General features: G+C 41.2%; 1 protein-coding gene across 1 annotated transcript; it reads left to right on the top strand.

Annotated features, from left to right (window-relative positions):
* On the top strand, window positions 7,580-12,893 carry DEFB116 (defensin beta 116). The gene is made up of 3 exons (XM_013968701.1): window positions 7,580-7,617; window positions 7,704-7,816; window positions 12,649-12,893. Exons 1-3 carry the CDS (start codon window positions 7,580-7,582, stop codon window positions 12,891-12,893), a joined length of 396 nt encoding a protein of 131 aa, XP_013824155.1.

Genomic DNA, 17,827 nt, shown 5'->3' with positions numbered 1-17,827 from the left:
TTTTGGCTTATAAATTTCTCAATTATGTTACATTGAAAAATGTATGAATGTGTCAATTAGTAGTGATGCATGAAAATATAAACCTACTTCTTTCATATCATCTGCATCTGAAGAGTGAATAAATGCTACCTTAATATCCTGCAAAGTTGCTTTGTGTGCCTGACAAAAAATTAGGGCAAATCATTCTACTTGCACATATTTTAAAAATTGTTATATAAGTTTCGGGTATACAGAATTATAATTCAACATCTGTATGTACTACTCCATTTCCACATCTTAAGCAGTTGGAGTTAATTAGTCTTCAATCTCACCTTCCCAAATACCTCCATTAACATCCAGCTTGTGATTCACGCAGCCCGGCATTTCACAAATTCCGATCTTTTTAAGATTATATTCTCATATAAACCAGGCCTCAGTGGCTATGAAAGATGAGCAGTGGGAGTCTTGGCTTATATTGATGACACTTTCTCAGGGGGAATATAATTTGAGTATAATTATAATCAATTCTTCCTAGTTGGTATATTTAGTAATACAATAGGAGGTAATGCTTAAAATTATATTATTTATTATTTGAGTAATATTGATTTCAGTCTGTGGAAAAGTTGAAATTTTCCATTTCCTTTACATTTCAACTACCCAGTTAGTAGGTCTGAAGTGTTACAGACAAATGATTTGTTGAGCTTTTACTTCATATTTGGGACAATTGCAGTTAGTACAACGTTTCCTGACGTTGAGCTGCTCAGGAGGAATAAAACTATAAGTTTCAAGTTTAACTGGTACAAAATAAAATATTAAAATTATAATTCTCAAGATAACTAAAAAGAAAGTAACACTAACCTGTCTCCTTTATCATAAGTCCTTTAGAGACTCTTTTCCTTCATCTTGTGTATTATGAGAAATTACTCCTGGAGAATATAACCTTGGTATGTAATGAGAGTTACAAGCCATTCAGTCTTGGTCTCACATAGGAAGCATGTATTCAACTGTTCTTCTTCTTCACTTTGACAGTGCAAGCTATCAGCAGTACCTGGTGGGGTGTCATTATACTCCCCAGCATAAATGACCATCCAGCCTGCCATTAGAACACTTTGCTGCTGCTAAGTCGCTTCAGTTGTGTCCGACTCTGTGCGACCCCCAGGCTCCCCCGTCCCTGGGATTCTTTAGGCAAGAACGCTGGAGTGGGTTGCCATTTCCTTCTCCAATACAAAGCGAAAGCTCAGTGGTGTCTGACTCTTCGCAACCCCATGGACTGCAGCCTACCAGCCTCTCCATCCATGGGAGTTTCCAGGCAAGAGTACTGGAGTGGGTGCACACGTTATCTCCTGGCTTATGTTGATGACACTTTCTCAGGGGGATTCTTCCATCATCTGGCCACAGGATGGCAGAATGAGCCTAAGGAAGCAAGCAAACCCTTTATGTATCTGATCAGGAATGTTTACCATTGTTATCAGATAAGGGCTAGCCTTAACCTCTAAATTCATAAAGCTTCCAAACATTAACTTCTCTGGAGAAATACCATGCTTGCTGAAAGAAATTAATTTTCACTTAACCAAAATAAGTCTGATGGTCATCTTAAGCAAGTTGTGCAATTTAGCCAAAGAATTCTTTAGGGTAAAATTCATTCTACTTGTTCAGAAAACCGGGAATAATAAGGAGTATGATAAGCGCTGGTATCTGTAAAGTTTCATAGAGTCCCCAATTTACCATTGAAACGAATCTTGTCTCAGATTCTAGATGTTCAGGAATTCCAAGGACAGGGATGGTATAATTCAGTAGGGCTTTGATCACCGTTTGAGGATCTGCTTTAGCCAATGGGAACACTTCTCATCATCTAGACACCGTGCATTCTATTACTGAATAGTATTTCTTACCCTCTGATGGCAAAAGCTCTACAATGTTCATTTGCTATCAGGTCTGAGGTGATGTGGGCCTCGATATTCCCTGTAAAGAAAATTTGTTTCTTTGAAAATTTCTAACAATCAGCACACCTTTGTATTATTTACTGAAACATTTGGTCCTTATATAGAAATGGTGTATTCCAAGATTTTCGTTATATTCATTTCACTTGAAAGATATTGCTGCTTAGGTTACATGAAAAGCCATGGATGTATACACTTGGGACACAGGGAAATAATGCCAATGGGTAAATCCTACATTCCTATGCTCTTTTTAGTTCCCCTTGAATTCCAACTTTCCAATTTGGGAGGAGTTAATTATGTAATTCTTAAACTGTGAATATGAGTCCCTGGATAGAAGTAATGGAACTTCAATGTCTTCAGTCCAAACCTTGGACATTTTGTTACAAATTCATTTCCTTTAGATATTTTCTGTAGTCCTATATGAGTTCTGCAATGAACTATGTAAATCTGAATGGGAAATTTCAATGACTAATAAATCAGCAATCAATTCCTATGTGATACTTTAGTTCTTATTGATTCCACTTTTCTAAATTTGGTCTTTAGTATGCAGGACCCTCACTCATATTGGCAGTCAGTATAAATATTCACTTTAAGACTGGAGGCTAATTTAAAAGTTCACATAATAGCCATGAGTGCTGCTGCTTGGCTGATTTTATGTTTGTGAGAACATAAGCCTCTAAAACCTCATGAGGACTGACTATTGCATAAATGCTTTTATATTTCCCTGTGTGTCTCTCATACAAGATCCATTAGTGAACTATATTAAGTCAGCATTGGGAATACAAGTATCAGATTTACCGGACTGAGGCTGAGTATCTTTTAGAACTGGAAGGCAGTCATGTTCACTGCTTGTTTAGGATCTGGCAATTGAACAGCTGGATTCAAAAAAGTTACCCCTAATAATCAGAACAGCATAGTATTGGCACAAAAACAGACATATGGATCAATGAAACAGAACAGAGAGCCTAGAAATAAACCCACACACCTATAGTCAATTGATCTTTGACGAAGGAGTTAAGAATATACAAGGGAAAAAAAGAGAGTCTCTTCAGCAAGTGAAGTTGGGAAAGTTGGACAGCTGCATGTAAATCAATGAAGTTAGAATACTCTCTTACACCATACAAAAAATAAACTCAAAATGGCTTAAAGACTTAAAGAAAAATTTACTTGAACCAGCTTTTTGGCCAACCCAATATAAGCTATGACACCATAAAACTTTCAGAAGGAAACATAGGCAAAATATCCTCTGACATAAATCATAGCAATGTTTTCCTAGGTCAGTCTCACAAGGCAAAAGAAATACAAGCAAAACTAAACAAATGGGACCTAGTCAAACTTAGAAAAAGCCTTTGCACAGCAAAGGAAAATATTTTTTTAAAAAAATGAAAAGACAACCTGTGGAATGGGGAAAAATATTTGCAAAGAATGTGACTGGCAAGGGCTTAATTTCCAAAATATGCAAACAGCTCATACAGCTCAATATAAAAAAAACAAACAACTCAATCAACAGATAGAAAGGGCTTCCTTGGTGGTTGGTCCAGTGGTGAAGTATCCACCTTCCAATGCAGGGAATGTGGGTTCCATCCCTGGTTGGAGAACTAAAGTCCCACATGCTGCAGAGAAACTAAGCCCATTCGCTACAACTGCTGAGCACACAGGCAATAGCTAAAGGGTCTGTGTGCCACATCAGGAGACCTGGCATGATGCAAGGAAGAGCCCGTGTGTGGCAACCTAGACCCGATGCAGCCAAATTAGAAAAAAAAAAGAAACAGAAACCCTAGATAGACGTTTCTTCCGAAAAAAAAAAAAGACATATAGATGGCCCACAGGCCGGGGAAAAGATGCTCCAGCATTGCTAATTATTAAAGAAATGCACATCAAAACCTCATGCTAGTCAGAATGGCTATCATGAAAAAGTCTAGAAACAATAAATGCTGGAGAGGGTGTGGACACAAAGGAAGGGCAACCTCCTATGCTGTTGGTGGGAATGTAAGTTGGTGTAGCCACTGTGGAGGACAGCATGGAGTTTCCTTAAAAAACGAAAAATAGAGTTACTATATGATCCGGTATATATATATATCCGATATATATATATATCCGGTTACTATATGATCGTAGGTATGTGCATGCTCAACTTGCTCAGTCGTGTCCAACTCTTCACAACCCCATACACTGTAGCCCGCCAGGCTCGTCTGTCCAGGAAATGCTCCAAGCAAGAATATTGGAGTGGGTTGTCATTTCCTCCCCCTGGGGATCTTCCTGACCCAAGGATCGTACCTGCATCCTCTTACATCTCCTGCATTGGCAGGCAGGTTCTTTACCACTAGCACCACCTGGGAAGCCCTCCCAAAGTTCTGCAGTTGCCCCTAAAGCCCACAGTCTCAGGCTAGCTGCAGGGATTTAACCACTGCATCTGCAACTCAGGAGTGATTTCCCTTTCTCTCCTTTGGTCACACATCCCCTGGTGCTCTACGTTGGTTCTGGCTGTGCCTCTGCTTCTAGGCCGCCCTCCCGTGTCTTATTGCTGCTGCTGCTGCTGCTGCTGCTGCTGCTGCTGCTGCTGCTGCTGCTGCTGCTACTGCTGCTAAGTTGCTTCAGTCTTGTCCAACTCTGTGAGACCCCAGAGACGGCAGCCCACCAGGCTCCCCTGTCCCTGGGATTCTCCAGGCAAGAACACTGGAGTGGGTTGCCATTTCCTTCTCCAATGCATGAAAGTGAAAAGTCAAAGCGAAGTCGCTCAGTCGTGTCCGACTCCTAGCGACCCCATGGACTGCAGCCCACCAGGCTCTTCCGTCCATGGGATTTTCCAGGCAAGAGTACTGGAGTGGGGGGCCATTGCCTTCTCCCCCAGTGTCTTATTAGAGGTGTCTTATTAGAGGTCACTTGCTTAGTTGGGGTGAGGAGAGGGAGGGGTACAGCAAACACAGTTGGGGTGTGTGGGGAGAGTGCCTGTTGTGGCTGAGACCTTTGGGAGGGAGGTCGCCACAGTATGAGGCAGATGGCCAGCTTCCCCAGGGGAGTTGACCCTGGGTTGTGAGTCCCTTGGCAGAACCAGGCTGCTCAGGCTCCCAGGAAGATGTGAGCAGTGACACGTGCCTGCTCACAGCTTGACAACTGTGGCCCCGGGGGTTGAGGCTGTAGCAGCCTCGTGTCCTCACCTCTGGCACTTCCATGGTTTTTCTACCTCTGGAGCTGCAGACCATGGCTGACACATCCCCCTAAGGCAGTCAGCCAAGGCAAGGTCCCGGGTTCTGCAAGCACTCAGAGTTAGAGCGTTCCTATGGCAAGGATCTCTTGCTTCTGAGGGAGGCAGGCCCAGGCTTCCCTGGACTCCCTCAGCTATGTCCTACTAGCCGCCTCAGAGCACCTTCAGGGCAGCCAACCCGGTCCTTTCCCTGGGGTCCGATCCCTGAAGCCTGAGCCTCAGCACACTGTCCCCACTCTCTGCGGTGGCGTGGCCATGTAAGCTGCTTCTAGATTGAAGTGCTGTTTGGCAGTGACTCTGTGGTGAATTCTCTCCATTTTGCCTTCTGAGCAGCTTCCCTTGTGGCTCAGCTGGTATAGAATCTGCCTGTAAAGCGGGAGACCTCGGTTTGATCCTTGGATTGGGAAGATCCCTTGGAGAAGGGAAAGGCTACCCACTCCAGTATTCTGGCCTGAAGAATTCCGTGGACTGTATAGTCCATAGGATTGCAAAGAGTCAGACACGACCGAGCGACTTTCACTTTCTGCCTTCTGAACACTTGTTGCTGCGCTCCCCTCTGAGGTTCTGATGCTCTCCCCTGTCCCCGCCCCTGAGGGGGTTTCTGAGTGTACCAAAACTTTTCCTCCCTCACGAATCCCGCTCTGGGTGCAGGTTCAGTTCAGCTCAGTCGCTCAGTCATGTCCGACTCTTTGCGACCCCATGGACTGCAGTGTGCCAGGCTTCCCTGTCCATCACCAACTCCCGGAGTTTACTCAAACTCATGTCTATTGAGTCGGTGATGCCATCCAACCGTCTCATCCTCTGTCTTCCCCTTCTCCTCCCGCCTTCAATCTTTCCCAGCATCAGGGTCTTTTCCAGTGAGTGAGTTCTTCGCATCTTGGCTTGTCTTTTTGGAAGTCTGGGGTCTTCTGTCAGCATTCAGAAGGTATTCTGTAGAATTTGTTTCACACGCAAGATGAATTTTTGATGTATTTGTCCATAGGAGAAGCTCATCTCTGTCTCTTGTTCCTTTGCCATTGAAAGTCCAGTATTTTTAATTTTTTAAAGGAATTTCCATATTGTTTTTCATAGTGTCTAAGGCAATTTATATTCCCACTAGCAGTGAACAAGGGTTCCCTTTGCGTCACATCCTAGTCAGCACTTGTTTTATCTTTTTAATAATAGTCATTCTCACAGGTGTGAGGTGATATCTTATTGGAGTTTTGATTTGCATTTCCTGATCATTAGTAACTCTGAGCACCTTTTCATGTACCTGCTGGTCATTTGAAAATTTTCTTTGGGAAAATGTCTATTCAGGTCCTTTGTCCATCTAAAAAATTGGATTATTTGATTTTTTTTGCTACTGAATTCCTTATATGTTTTGCATATTAAATTTTATTAGATATATGGCTGGAAAATATTTTCTCACATTTCGTAGGTTGCTTTTTCATTTCTGCTCTATCTTTAATTCAATGAAGTGCAGTTGTTCTTTCTGTATTTTTTCCTGTGTTATAATTGCTTACAGTGGGAGGAGTAGTACAATTCCATTTGCTTTGGGGAGGGCTAGTCCAGTTTCATTTGTCTTTTCATGTCAAGCCGTGGAAATCTTATCCTAGGCTTTCCAAAGAAAATTTTCCCTTATTTCTAAGCTTTTGTTCAAAAGACTAGACTTTATCCATTCATCTTCCACATGACACATGGGAGTAAAAAGTCACTGTGACCTCCTCTAGAAAATCCTTTCATTCCTATTTCTCAAGGGAAGAGGACTGAATTCATCAAACTAAATTTGTATTGTTTAAAACAACAATTAGTCTCTGTTTTTAGCAACTTGCATATGCTTTTGCTTTATTTCTCATATTCTGCCCTTCCATTCACAGATTCAGAATTTCAAAAGGAGATATTGTTTCTAGACTCTATGCTGTGTTAGATATACGGTCTTGGGAACTTACAACATCTTTTCAAATTTTCTTGTCCTCATCTGTGAAGTGGAAAATGCTATCTAACTTCATCGTGTTGTAGTAAGTGTTCATATCTATACCATGGTATTTTGTATAGAAACTGGCACATGGTAGATTCATGGTAAATAAGCCTCATTTTTTGCCTCATTTCTCTTCCTTTCTTCATCATGTACACTTCCCATTCATCTTTTCTTTCTTCATTTTCCTTCCTTCTTCTTCCATGATGCCTAGTATAGGATTGGGTATACAGTAAGTATAACTGATAGAGGGGGACATTCTACTATTAAGAAAATAAAGACATATGTTTAAAAATGGAATCTTTATTTCTTAGAGTGATGTGTCAATTTTCTCATCAATTGCTTGTTTAATTGACTCACTCATTCATTTTAATTTATCTCGCACAAAACACCAGCTGGGTTCTCATCTGCCTTTTTTTTTCTGACTGGGAAGGAAATCCCACTTTGACATGGGTGCTGCTGGCAAATCTTCCACATTTACGCAGAGTGCCCAGCCTAGACATGGGATATGTGTTATCCTTCTGCCTGGCTAACCCCAGGTATGTCTCATCTCTTTTAGTTCACTGAACACAAGCCTGGCTCATTTCCAAAACTAATAAAGGGAGGGCCTTGTCCTACTGCAAAGAGATCTATTCAGTCCCCTGCAACACAACCCTCCATTCTCTCTGGATATATCAGTCATGAAGCCTTGTTTAATGACCATTTCCATCCTTCTGATCCTGGTTCATAAGACTCCAGGTAACTCAGACCTCTCTCAAAGGTTCTGGGGTCTTGCTTGTGCTGTTGGTTTCTTGGTAACTTCTGAGATGACTCCTACTCACATATAGTAGGCACTACCTAAAGCCTTTTCTGGTCTCAGGTTTAGAATGTTACTCCCAAGATTCATCTCATGTCAAGATCACCCTGGTTTTGCTCTGCCAAAAAAAATTTAAGATTGTTGTTCTTGTTGTTCCTGGGATAGTGAAGTGTCAAACAAAGCATTTCAGATAATGCTGTAATTGGGATGGAAGTTTGATTCATGGGTTTAGTGTGAGAGATTAGATCCAAGTTGGGGAGCTATAGGAGGAATCGATGGTAATTTGGAGTTTGGAGAGTGCATTGTAGTGGGGATAGTATGTGACCTTAGAGATAGAGGAATATTGAAAAAATAAGTGGGGATCAACAGGGGGTGAACAATTCTATAAATTCTATAAATGAATTGGGCTGGACTAATATTTTGCTGTAGCCTGGAGAGGGAATGGTGGTTTTTTGTGGTTTTATTATTATTATTATTATTTTGAGCTGGGATGAAGTTGGGTAGAACTGGGAGCTAGGGTAGAGTGAAGTTCATAGTTGAGCTATATTTTGGATTGACACTGTGAATTGGGGTTGATATGGCTTGGCCAGTGTTATGTTTGTGTTAAGTTTTATAACTGAACCTTAGATCGGTATTCAGAAGAGACAGGGGCTGGGAGTTTTAGAGAAGTGTGTGGTTCACGTAGGTGTGTTATTCAAGCAGAGTATATGCAGGCTTTATCTAGGAAGAGGTTGACTTAGCCTGAATTTGGCAAGGAATAAAGTTGAGTAAGACAGTCAAATTTTTCACAGCAGAGCTACATCTGTTGAAATAGGGAGGACAGATGCTGGATGGAAAATAGGCAGTAATATTTTAAAACTCTCTTTAAAAAAGTTTCTTGCTTATGATTTTTCAGGGGCACTGAAGAACAGTAGATATATAACTGTAGGCATGAGGATAAATGAAATCAGGAGGCTGGAATGTCTTCAAGGCTCTCCCGTAAAACTTTGGACGGTACAGAGAGACAAGGCAGTAGTCTCAACCCAACCCTATAGAATACCAAGGCTGTCTCTCCTTTCTTGGCATTGAATTCAGAGTTGATATGCTTGGTGTTTTCTCCTCTTCCTCTTTTCCTCCCTCTCTTTTTTCTTCCCCCCCTCTCCTTCCCTTCCCCCTATTTTTCCTGGTTCTCACTTACCTACCCCTTGTTCCCATCCTGTTTCATCCTACCTACTTGAAATACATTTTTTTTCTCATGTTTGTTAAAGCTCAGTTTCCATGTTGTAATAGCAGAAACCACAGGTGGGTCTGCCTCCAAAAAAATCAACAAAAAAGGAAGGAAGGAAGGAAGACAGCCTGGAAGACAGGACTCTATGCTTCAAAAGTTGTACATAGCGTTGTTTCTTTAACTGTTTAATACTTTCACCTGGCAGAATTAATGGGCAGGAACAGTTCTGTACAAACTTTTCTGGAATAATCAAAGTCATGTTTTCCTTTCATCACCCCCAAACATATGCATCTGAAATTGAACTTTTTGAAAGCTAAGACTCTGTTTTAAAATTCTGTATTGTTGGTATTTATCTGAGTGCTTTGTACAGAGTAGATTCTGATGAATGTTTACTCAGTGAATGGACATAAAAATGACTTATGCCTAAAAAATATGTATGAGTAGGAAAAACATTAGGAGGTAGATGGAAGAGGATCATGTTTAGGGAGCACACACAGCAGAGAAATCATTTATCATATTGATTCTAACTCTGGATGGAGTTCTTCAGAAGAGTTAGAAACACAAGTGGTGTTTTTTAAATTTATAATATTTAACTTGCTCTTAAAACAAGTCCAATGTAGGAAAATGAGCTGGGCAACATCTACGGGTCAATGTGAGATCAGCAGGGTTGTGTCCCTCACTTAAGGAAGAGCCCCGAGGAGAGTTTTCTGGGAAACTCTAGGTTATTACAAAGTATGACACATCTAATTAACCTCCTTCTTCACAAACACAGTTGAAATTTCCTGATCAGGTGCAAACTTTCCTGTTCCCATTTCTTTCATGGGGAGACTCAGGCTAGAGATCCAGAGGTCAGGGACAATGCTGGCATTTAAGACCAGGTCTCTTCTGACTTCAATTTGAAGATGGAAGGATCACCAACAGTGACATTAACTTGATGTGAGTGTTATTATGCTGCAGGGCAATACAGAGTCAGAACAGCTGAAGGAGTGAGAAGCTATAATGGACTTGAGTTTGTGCAAGCTCCAGGAGATTGGAAGAACAGAGAAGCCTGGTGTGCTGCAGTCCATGGGGTCACAAAGAGTTGGACACAACGGAGCGACTGAACAAGTAGAATTCTCCTGGGGCTGCCTTGACCTGATTTTCATAGGAAACTTCGGCTTGCCTGATCCTCGTTCTTGATATCTATGTCCCTATCCACTCTCTGGTGACTAGAAAGAGAAGATCTTGAGTGTCTTGCCTTCTATCCAATGGATTTGGGAGAAGCAGGAAGTCCTCCAGTTCAGATGTTGGACAAAAGAGGGTAGATGTAACTGGAAAGAACCCCCGAAGCTCCTTTCTTCCTGTAAGTAGGATGTACCAAAAGAGAGATTTCACAACGAGTGTGAGGGCCACTGGAGGAAACCTAGTGGAACCATGAAGCTGGAGCATGGATGAAGGGCTGCCATTTTTTACCTCCTTCCTCTGGTTAGCCAGCAAGCTGGCTGACGTAGCAGCAACTGAGTGCCTTCTCTGGATTGAAGTGCCCATTTCTGGTGCAGTTTATACATATGCCAGCACCCTAATGCTATGGGATTGCCACTGAGGCATTTTTCTTCTTTCCTTCCCCTTCCATTCTCTTACATCACCTAAACCTGGAAAATTTTACTTTTTCTTGTCAAAAAATTAATAAGACACTTTTCTTTGCAGGAAATAACATCAAACTTGCTTTTCCCAATTTTTATTAATGGGGGTGGGCATTTGGAGACCTCTGCATACATAGCACTGAATGCGTGCCTTGGTGCAGAGTGAGTGCTGATAAACTGATGTGGAAGAGGGTAGGTGAATGGTTGCAAAGGTCCTTGAATGCTAAGCTATGGATTTTGAACTATCTGTTGAAAGCTGTGGAAGGCCTTTTGCTTGCAGATGTCATGCAGGAAGATGCTACCCTCTCCTAGAAATCCTATTATAAAAGAGGCAATGTGATACAGAGAAGGAAGAGCATGGTCTATCACGTAGACCAGAAATTGGAGGCTTCCCTGATGGCTCAGTGGTAAAGAATCTGCCTGCAGTTCAGGAGACCCAGGTTCGATCCCTGAGTTGGGAAGATCCCCTGGAGAAGGGAATGGCTACTCACTCACAGTATTCTTGCCTGGAGAATTCCATGGATAGAGAAGCCTGGCAAGCTCTAGTCCATGGGGTTGTAAAGAGTTGAACATGACTGAGCGACTAACACTAACACCATGAATGTGATACAGAGAAGAAAGAGCATAGTCTAATTTGTAGACCCGAAATTGAAATACAAGCTATGGAAATGTGGACTGAACAATGCTCTCTTTGAGTCTCAATGTCTTCATCTAAATGATGGAGATAACAGAAGGTTTGATGAGGGTTCAGTGAAATGTGATTTGCAAAATGCTTGATATATTGTAGATGCTGAACATATATGGTCGTGATCATTAGTATTATTTTCTTTCTAGCGGTTCCTTTGTCCTTGGAAGATCCAACAGGTAACTAACTTATTCTGGAAGTTGCTCAGTTGGGTCCGGCTCTTTGTGATCCCATGCTATACAGTCCATGGAATTCTCCAGGCCAGAGCACTGAAGTGGGTAGCCATTCCCTTCTCCAGGGGATCTTCCCAACCCAGGGATGGAACTCAGGTCTCCCACATTGCGGGCAGATTCTTTACTGTGTGAGCCACCAGGGAGGCCCTAATACCACTTCATGACTTTTATTTACAGAATGCTGACAAAGTGTCAAGAACTTTCTCAGCTGAAGAGCCTATATACACATGCATGTATCTCAATGACTAATACATAGCTATCACTATTGGGCTATCACAAATGGGCTTTAGCCATATGTGGAAAGTGTGTGATAGATGCTCACGTGTATACACATGTGTACATATACATGTGTACATATATGCTCAATTAATGTGTGAATGTGGATGTGTGAGTAAAACGAATTGCGCATGTGTGCCTCTGTGTGTGTGCTGCCCACGTACATACAGTATCTATTTCTGTGGGGCCAAAGTACAAAGAGAAACATGCATTGTATATATTTGCTCAAATGTTTCAGACTACAAAGGTGTGCAGCTGCTCAAATAAGTGTTCTTTGCCTCAGAGTAGGTGCTGGTTAACTCTGATGAGAGCTGTGTGTGAGGAATATACATCCAAATGAGCATTTGAAAACATGTCCAATACATGCTCCCAGTGGCAGTCTTGAAATCCAGGACCCTCAAGAAAAGACTTTCATATCAACCGCACTACCTAATGTTTAATTCCTTCTTATTATGTGCCTGATACTTTTCTGAGCATATGATGTATGTTAATTTATTCATCATAAAATCATTAAGAAGTTGGCTCTGTTACTATGCCCATTGTGAAGATGATGCAAGCGTGAGCCAGAAAATGGAGGTAACCTTGCTCGAGGATGAAAAGCCACAATGAAAGAGTCCAGATTTGAGTTGAGATGGTTTTGACTCCATATCCGATGCTGTTAATATTTGTAGGGCTTGTCTGTAAATTATGCCTCTCTACTCCTATTATTACCACTGCTGCATGGAAATTAATATGGCTGTGTTTTTCCCAGGTGGCCTGTTCAGATCCTATTATGGCAAGAGCCAAGAAGAGTCTTGGAATCCATGCCAACTTCACCAAGGCACATGCCGAAATGCCTGCAGAAAATATGAACTTCAATACTTAACCTGTCTAAACCACGAAAAGTGCTGCCTAAAATTTTTTGTGAAAGTGGCAACGGCAAACAATGTGAAGGAGGAGTCTAACTCCAACTCCAGTTTGTCAGTTACAATGCTTTCAAACTATTCTCAGATTTGAATATCATCAACTTTACCCCCTCCTGGGGTAGTTCTTCTCCTGTCTGGAACACGCTTCCCATAAAAATGCATTCCTTCTCATGTGTGTGTCTTTCATCTGTGAGCAGTCATTATTGGACGGGGGAAGGTTAGGCTGGGGGCTGGAGAGACACGTAGTATAGGAAAGGGCACTGACCCAAGAAGCAAATAGGATGCTAGGGTAGCTCGGTAGATATCGAAGAAGGGAGGAGACCACATTTCTGGCCTTCTTTGGTACCATGAGGAAGGTTGTGATTTATTCTAGAGATTGCAAGAGGGAAGATAAAAACTGGATGGAGTCTGGATGATCCAGTGAGCATGTAGGGGAGATCACTGAGTCCCCTGAGTAAACGCTTTAGGAATATCTTGTTATGTCTGGTATTACATGATGTCTTCGGGAAAACCAGAATCAGGCAAATGGATGGTTAGAATTGAGTATAGGAATCTTTTGAACAAATTAGGACAAAATTTTGTAAGCGGTACAGCAGTTGGAAAGTGGAATAAGCAAGCTTGTCCCTGGGCACTTTTCCAATTTGGGGGCTGGAGGAAAATTTCTGGATGTGGGGCAGAGATGAAGGTAGTTGTAGCATTAGAGAGGGATTTGGGATGAACATTTTACTTGATGACCTTTAAGATCTTTTCATTCTTGAGAACTGAGAAATATTGTTTTCCATTCTAAACTTAGTCACAAATATTTGACATGCAACAGCATTTTCATTGTGTTTGGTATACTAATTTTCTTTGGGTGTCTCATCCCATTTCTTTTTTTAATTGGAGCAAAATTACTTTACAATATTGTGATGGTTTCTGCCAAACATCAACATGAATGGCCATAGGTATACATGTGTCCCTCCCATCCTGAACCCCCTCCCACATCCCTCCCCACCCTATCCCTCTAGGTTATCCCAGAGCACTGGCTTTGTTTCTTTTTTGAATCCAAACTTCTAGAACCAGTGTTTTCAACTGTTCTTAAGTTCTCTAAGTTCCAGATTCCTAGCTTGACTTCAGCTCAGAGTAATTAGGCTTTTGTGCTTATGGCATCACTGGAATGGCACTGGTTTTTCTCACCAATGCCGTTCTTGTTGAAAAACTTTAATATTTTTAAGGTTTTACTGTTTACTTTGCCTCTAGATATGCTTTCACTTCATTGCCCTTAATCCTTTCTTGAAACCCTTGTTAGCCTTAGCTTCTGATTTCTGGGTGTTCTTTTGGCTATTGTTGGAGTTTTCTTCTTCCACTATCTGCCCCATGATACATTGCCATCTTACCTACTTTCTCTCTTTTTTACCATAAACACTTTACCTGTATTTCTTATTATTAGACAAATGACAATCCCAGCCCAAACCAATGGACCAAATTCCATATACTCACTAAATGACCATTTTATACAGCTGAATTTTTAATTTTTATGGGACCTAGAAGTTGACAGAAAAATTCAAAAGTGTTTCTATCTTTGAGATTCAATGACATTTAGACATGTTTGTAAGAAGGGATAGAGGCTCAGCAGAACCAGATTTCAAGAAGGGATGCAGAAAATTTTTTGCATAAGTAGAGTGATTAAAAACAAGTTTTATTATTTGGAAGACAGTGTTGGTCTTGGGTTTAGCATGTATTTGAAATACAATATATTTAGACTTTCTACTTTCTACAATATTTGTAGAGGGAAAATTGTTGTGGAATTCTAGGTTTAAAGCCCAGATTCCCATTTCTCTGGTTTCTACATATATTAATGAAAGAAACATGAATTTAAAGTCAGAAGGGTTTGTCCCTTGTTCCCCATCACTGCTCAGAAGCTGTGGGATCTTGGACAAGTTCTGTATATGTTCAACTCAGACATCTCTGAAGTCTAGCCTTATGTATTAAATTACATATTTATTTTGTTCTCTTAGATTTCTCAATCATTTCAGACTCAAAACATCCTAAGCTGAATTCTGAATCTGTTTGCCTGGCTTTTCTTTTGTCTTTCTTCTTCAGTAATTGGCATCTACAATCCCTTCTGCTGTTCAGTTCGGAAACTTGAGAGTTACTTTTGATCCCTCACAATTCATCTCAAGTCACCATGCACAAACCATTAAAATGTGTGTGAAGTAATTTTCAGTCCCTGGCTAATTTTCAGCCTCCTTCCTTCCTGGAAAACATTTCTAATAAATGGCAAACACACATTTTGACTTTTTGAGTCTGGTCATTCTTGTGCAACCATTTGGCATAGTTTGTAAGACCCTGAGGCAAGTGGAGGAGTACAGACTGTGGACTGAATTCCCACATGGCCTTCCTTGCTTTTAGATCCTCCTCCGCATCTCCCTTCTGGGTCCAGAGATTCCATGGTTCCACATCTGAGCTCAGAGAGCCTTTGTATTCCAGGTAGGAACTGAGTTTGACTATTTTTTTTTTTACCTGTCTGTTAACCCTTATTGCCTATACCTGAGAAAAATCATGTGTACTGTTTTCCAGGATCGACTCCACTATGTGTGGTCCTTGCTCAAATGATCAAGCAGAAAGTTCCATCATGGTTTTAGCTTATTTTAAACCCCTGTGATATCACTTAGTATAATTCAGAATTGGTGATTAGGTTACTATCTCTAATCACTGTAAGGTGAGTGCAGAGAAAAAGAGAGGGAGCTGGGCAGTCAGGCAAGAAAAGGAAATTTATTAGAGGGAAAAGAGAGGGTCACTGGCTCTTAAGGAGAACCAGCATTCTCCCTTTCTGATGGAGTCCTTCTTATACCCCATCAATGAAAAATTTTCTGAAGGGATGGTCATGTAGTCAGAGGTCTGGAATCCGGTGGTCTTGCAGCTTTGAAAGATAGGTGCCAGTGAGATAACAGGATGCCATTTGGGTAATTTGGTCAGTTTCACAGATCACTGTGATTTATTCTTTGTTTGCAAGGTCGACATAACAAGCCATCTTATCAGTGAGACCCCATGTGGGCCCTATCAATCGCCAATTTTCCTGCTTTATTCTAGGGGAAAGATGTTCCAAAATATCTAAGACAAAAATCTGGAAACTTTTCATTTTGGCCAGAAAGTAGTCATGATATTATGGGAAGAAGAGACTTACAAAAAGAAATAAAATTTTGAAACTCTTTCCTTTACAGATATGTCTATGAGAGATTGAAAAACATAATTTATGAATTCTAAAGGGGGAAAAAAATACCTTTTCAGATACACATAGCTCAAACTCCCCTCACCAAAAAAAAAAAAAACCCCATTTGCATTGTTGACTTAAAAATAAGTCCATCAGCAAAGTTTCTATATTCCTCCAGATTTTCTACAAAGATTTCAGAAACTATGAAGTTGCTTCAATATAGGATTAAGCCCTCAAAGCATTCTTACTATAATTTCTTAGTGTTTATAAGAATACACACTAGAAATAATAGGAAATAAATGTTATTCTACTTACATTAAATACATCAGAGACTTTTCACCAGGTTCACTCTGTTTTAGAGAAACTGACTCTTTCGCTATTCAAAACATAATAGATCAAAAGACAGAACTCTTTACAGAGTGCGTCTAGGATTACCAATTACTAGGAATTGATTGTATTTTAAACAAGACTGAATCTAGAAGAAGGCATTGAGTGGATGCAGCAAGCCTGTGTGTTAACATGTAAGGTAATCTCTAATTTATGGACGAAAGGACTTATTCCTTTCAAAGATAAACAAAGCAAAAACATTTTGGAGCATTACACATGCATTTTAAGCTTTTTTTAAATTTATTTTTTAATTAGAGAAAATTCAATGTTGTGTTGGTTTCTGCCTACAGCAGTGTGAATCAGTCATAATTATACACATACCCTCTCCCCCTTAAGCCTCCCTCCCCTCACCCTATCCTACCCCTCTAGGTCATCACAGAGCCCCAGGCTGGGCTCCCTGTGTTACATAACAACTTCTCACCAGCTATCTGTTTTACACAGATAATGTCTGTATGTCGATGCTCCTTCCCCCACTGTCCACAAGTCCCTTCTCTACATCTGTGTCTCCATTTAAAATTATATTATAATTTATAAATGAATAATATTATATTCAGAAAGGCACCATTATATCAGAGAATTGTTTAGAAAAATCCAAAGTTTGGAAATAAGTAGGGCTTCCCTGGTAGCTCAGCTGGTAAAGAATCCACCTGCCATGTAGGAGACCTTGGTTTGATTCCTGGGTCAGGAAGATCCCCTGGAGAAGGGAAAGGCTATCCACTCCAGTAATCTGGCCTGGAGAATTCCATGGACATTATGGATGTATAAGACATTCAGTTCAGTTCAGTTCAGTCGCTCAGTCATGTCTGACTCTTTGCGACCCCATAAATTGCAGCACGCCAGGCCTCCCTGTCCACCACCAACTCCCGGAGTTCACTCAGGTTCACGTCCATCTAGTCAGTGATGCCATCCAGCCATCTCATCCTCTGTCGACCCCTTCTCCTCCTGCCCCCAATCCCTCCCTCAGAGTCTTTTCCAATGAGTCAACTCTTCACATGAGGTGGCCAAAGTACTGGAGTTTCCGCTTTAGCATCATTTCTTCCAAAGAAATCCCAGGGTTGATCTCCTTCAGAATGGACTGGTTGGATCTCCTTGCAGTCCAAGGGACTCTCAAGAGTCTTCTCCAACACCACAGTTCAAAAGCATCAATTCTTCAGTGCTCAGCCTTCTTCACAGTCCAACTCTCACATCCATACATGACCACAGGAAAAACCATAGCCTTGACTAGATAGACCTTATGGATGTTCTTTCAGTGGTGAGCTGGACATGATTTTGTAGATTCTCCTGGGATTATAATTTTATAAGGGTGTGTACTTTTGAACCATTTCCCAATGACTGCTGCTGCTGCTGCTAAGTCGATTCAGTCGTGTCCAACTCTGTGCGACCCCACAGACAGCAGCCCATTGGGCTCCGCCATGCCTGGGATTCTCCAGGCAAGAACACTGGAG

The sequence above is a fragment of the Capra hircus genome, chromosome 13 (assembly GCF_001704415.2).
Source record: "Capra hircus breed San Clemente chromosome 13, ASM170441v1, whole genome shotgun sequence".
Classification (NCBI taxonomy): Eukaryota; Metazoa; Chordata; class Mammalia; order Artiodactyla; family Bovidae; genus Capra; species Capra hircus.
This window is presented reverse-complemented; position numbering and strand designations above follow the sequence as displayed.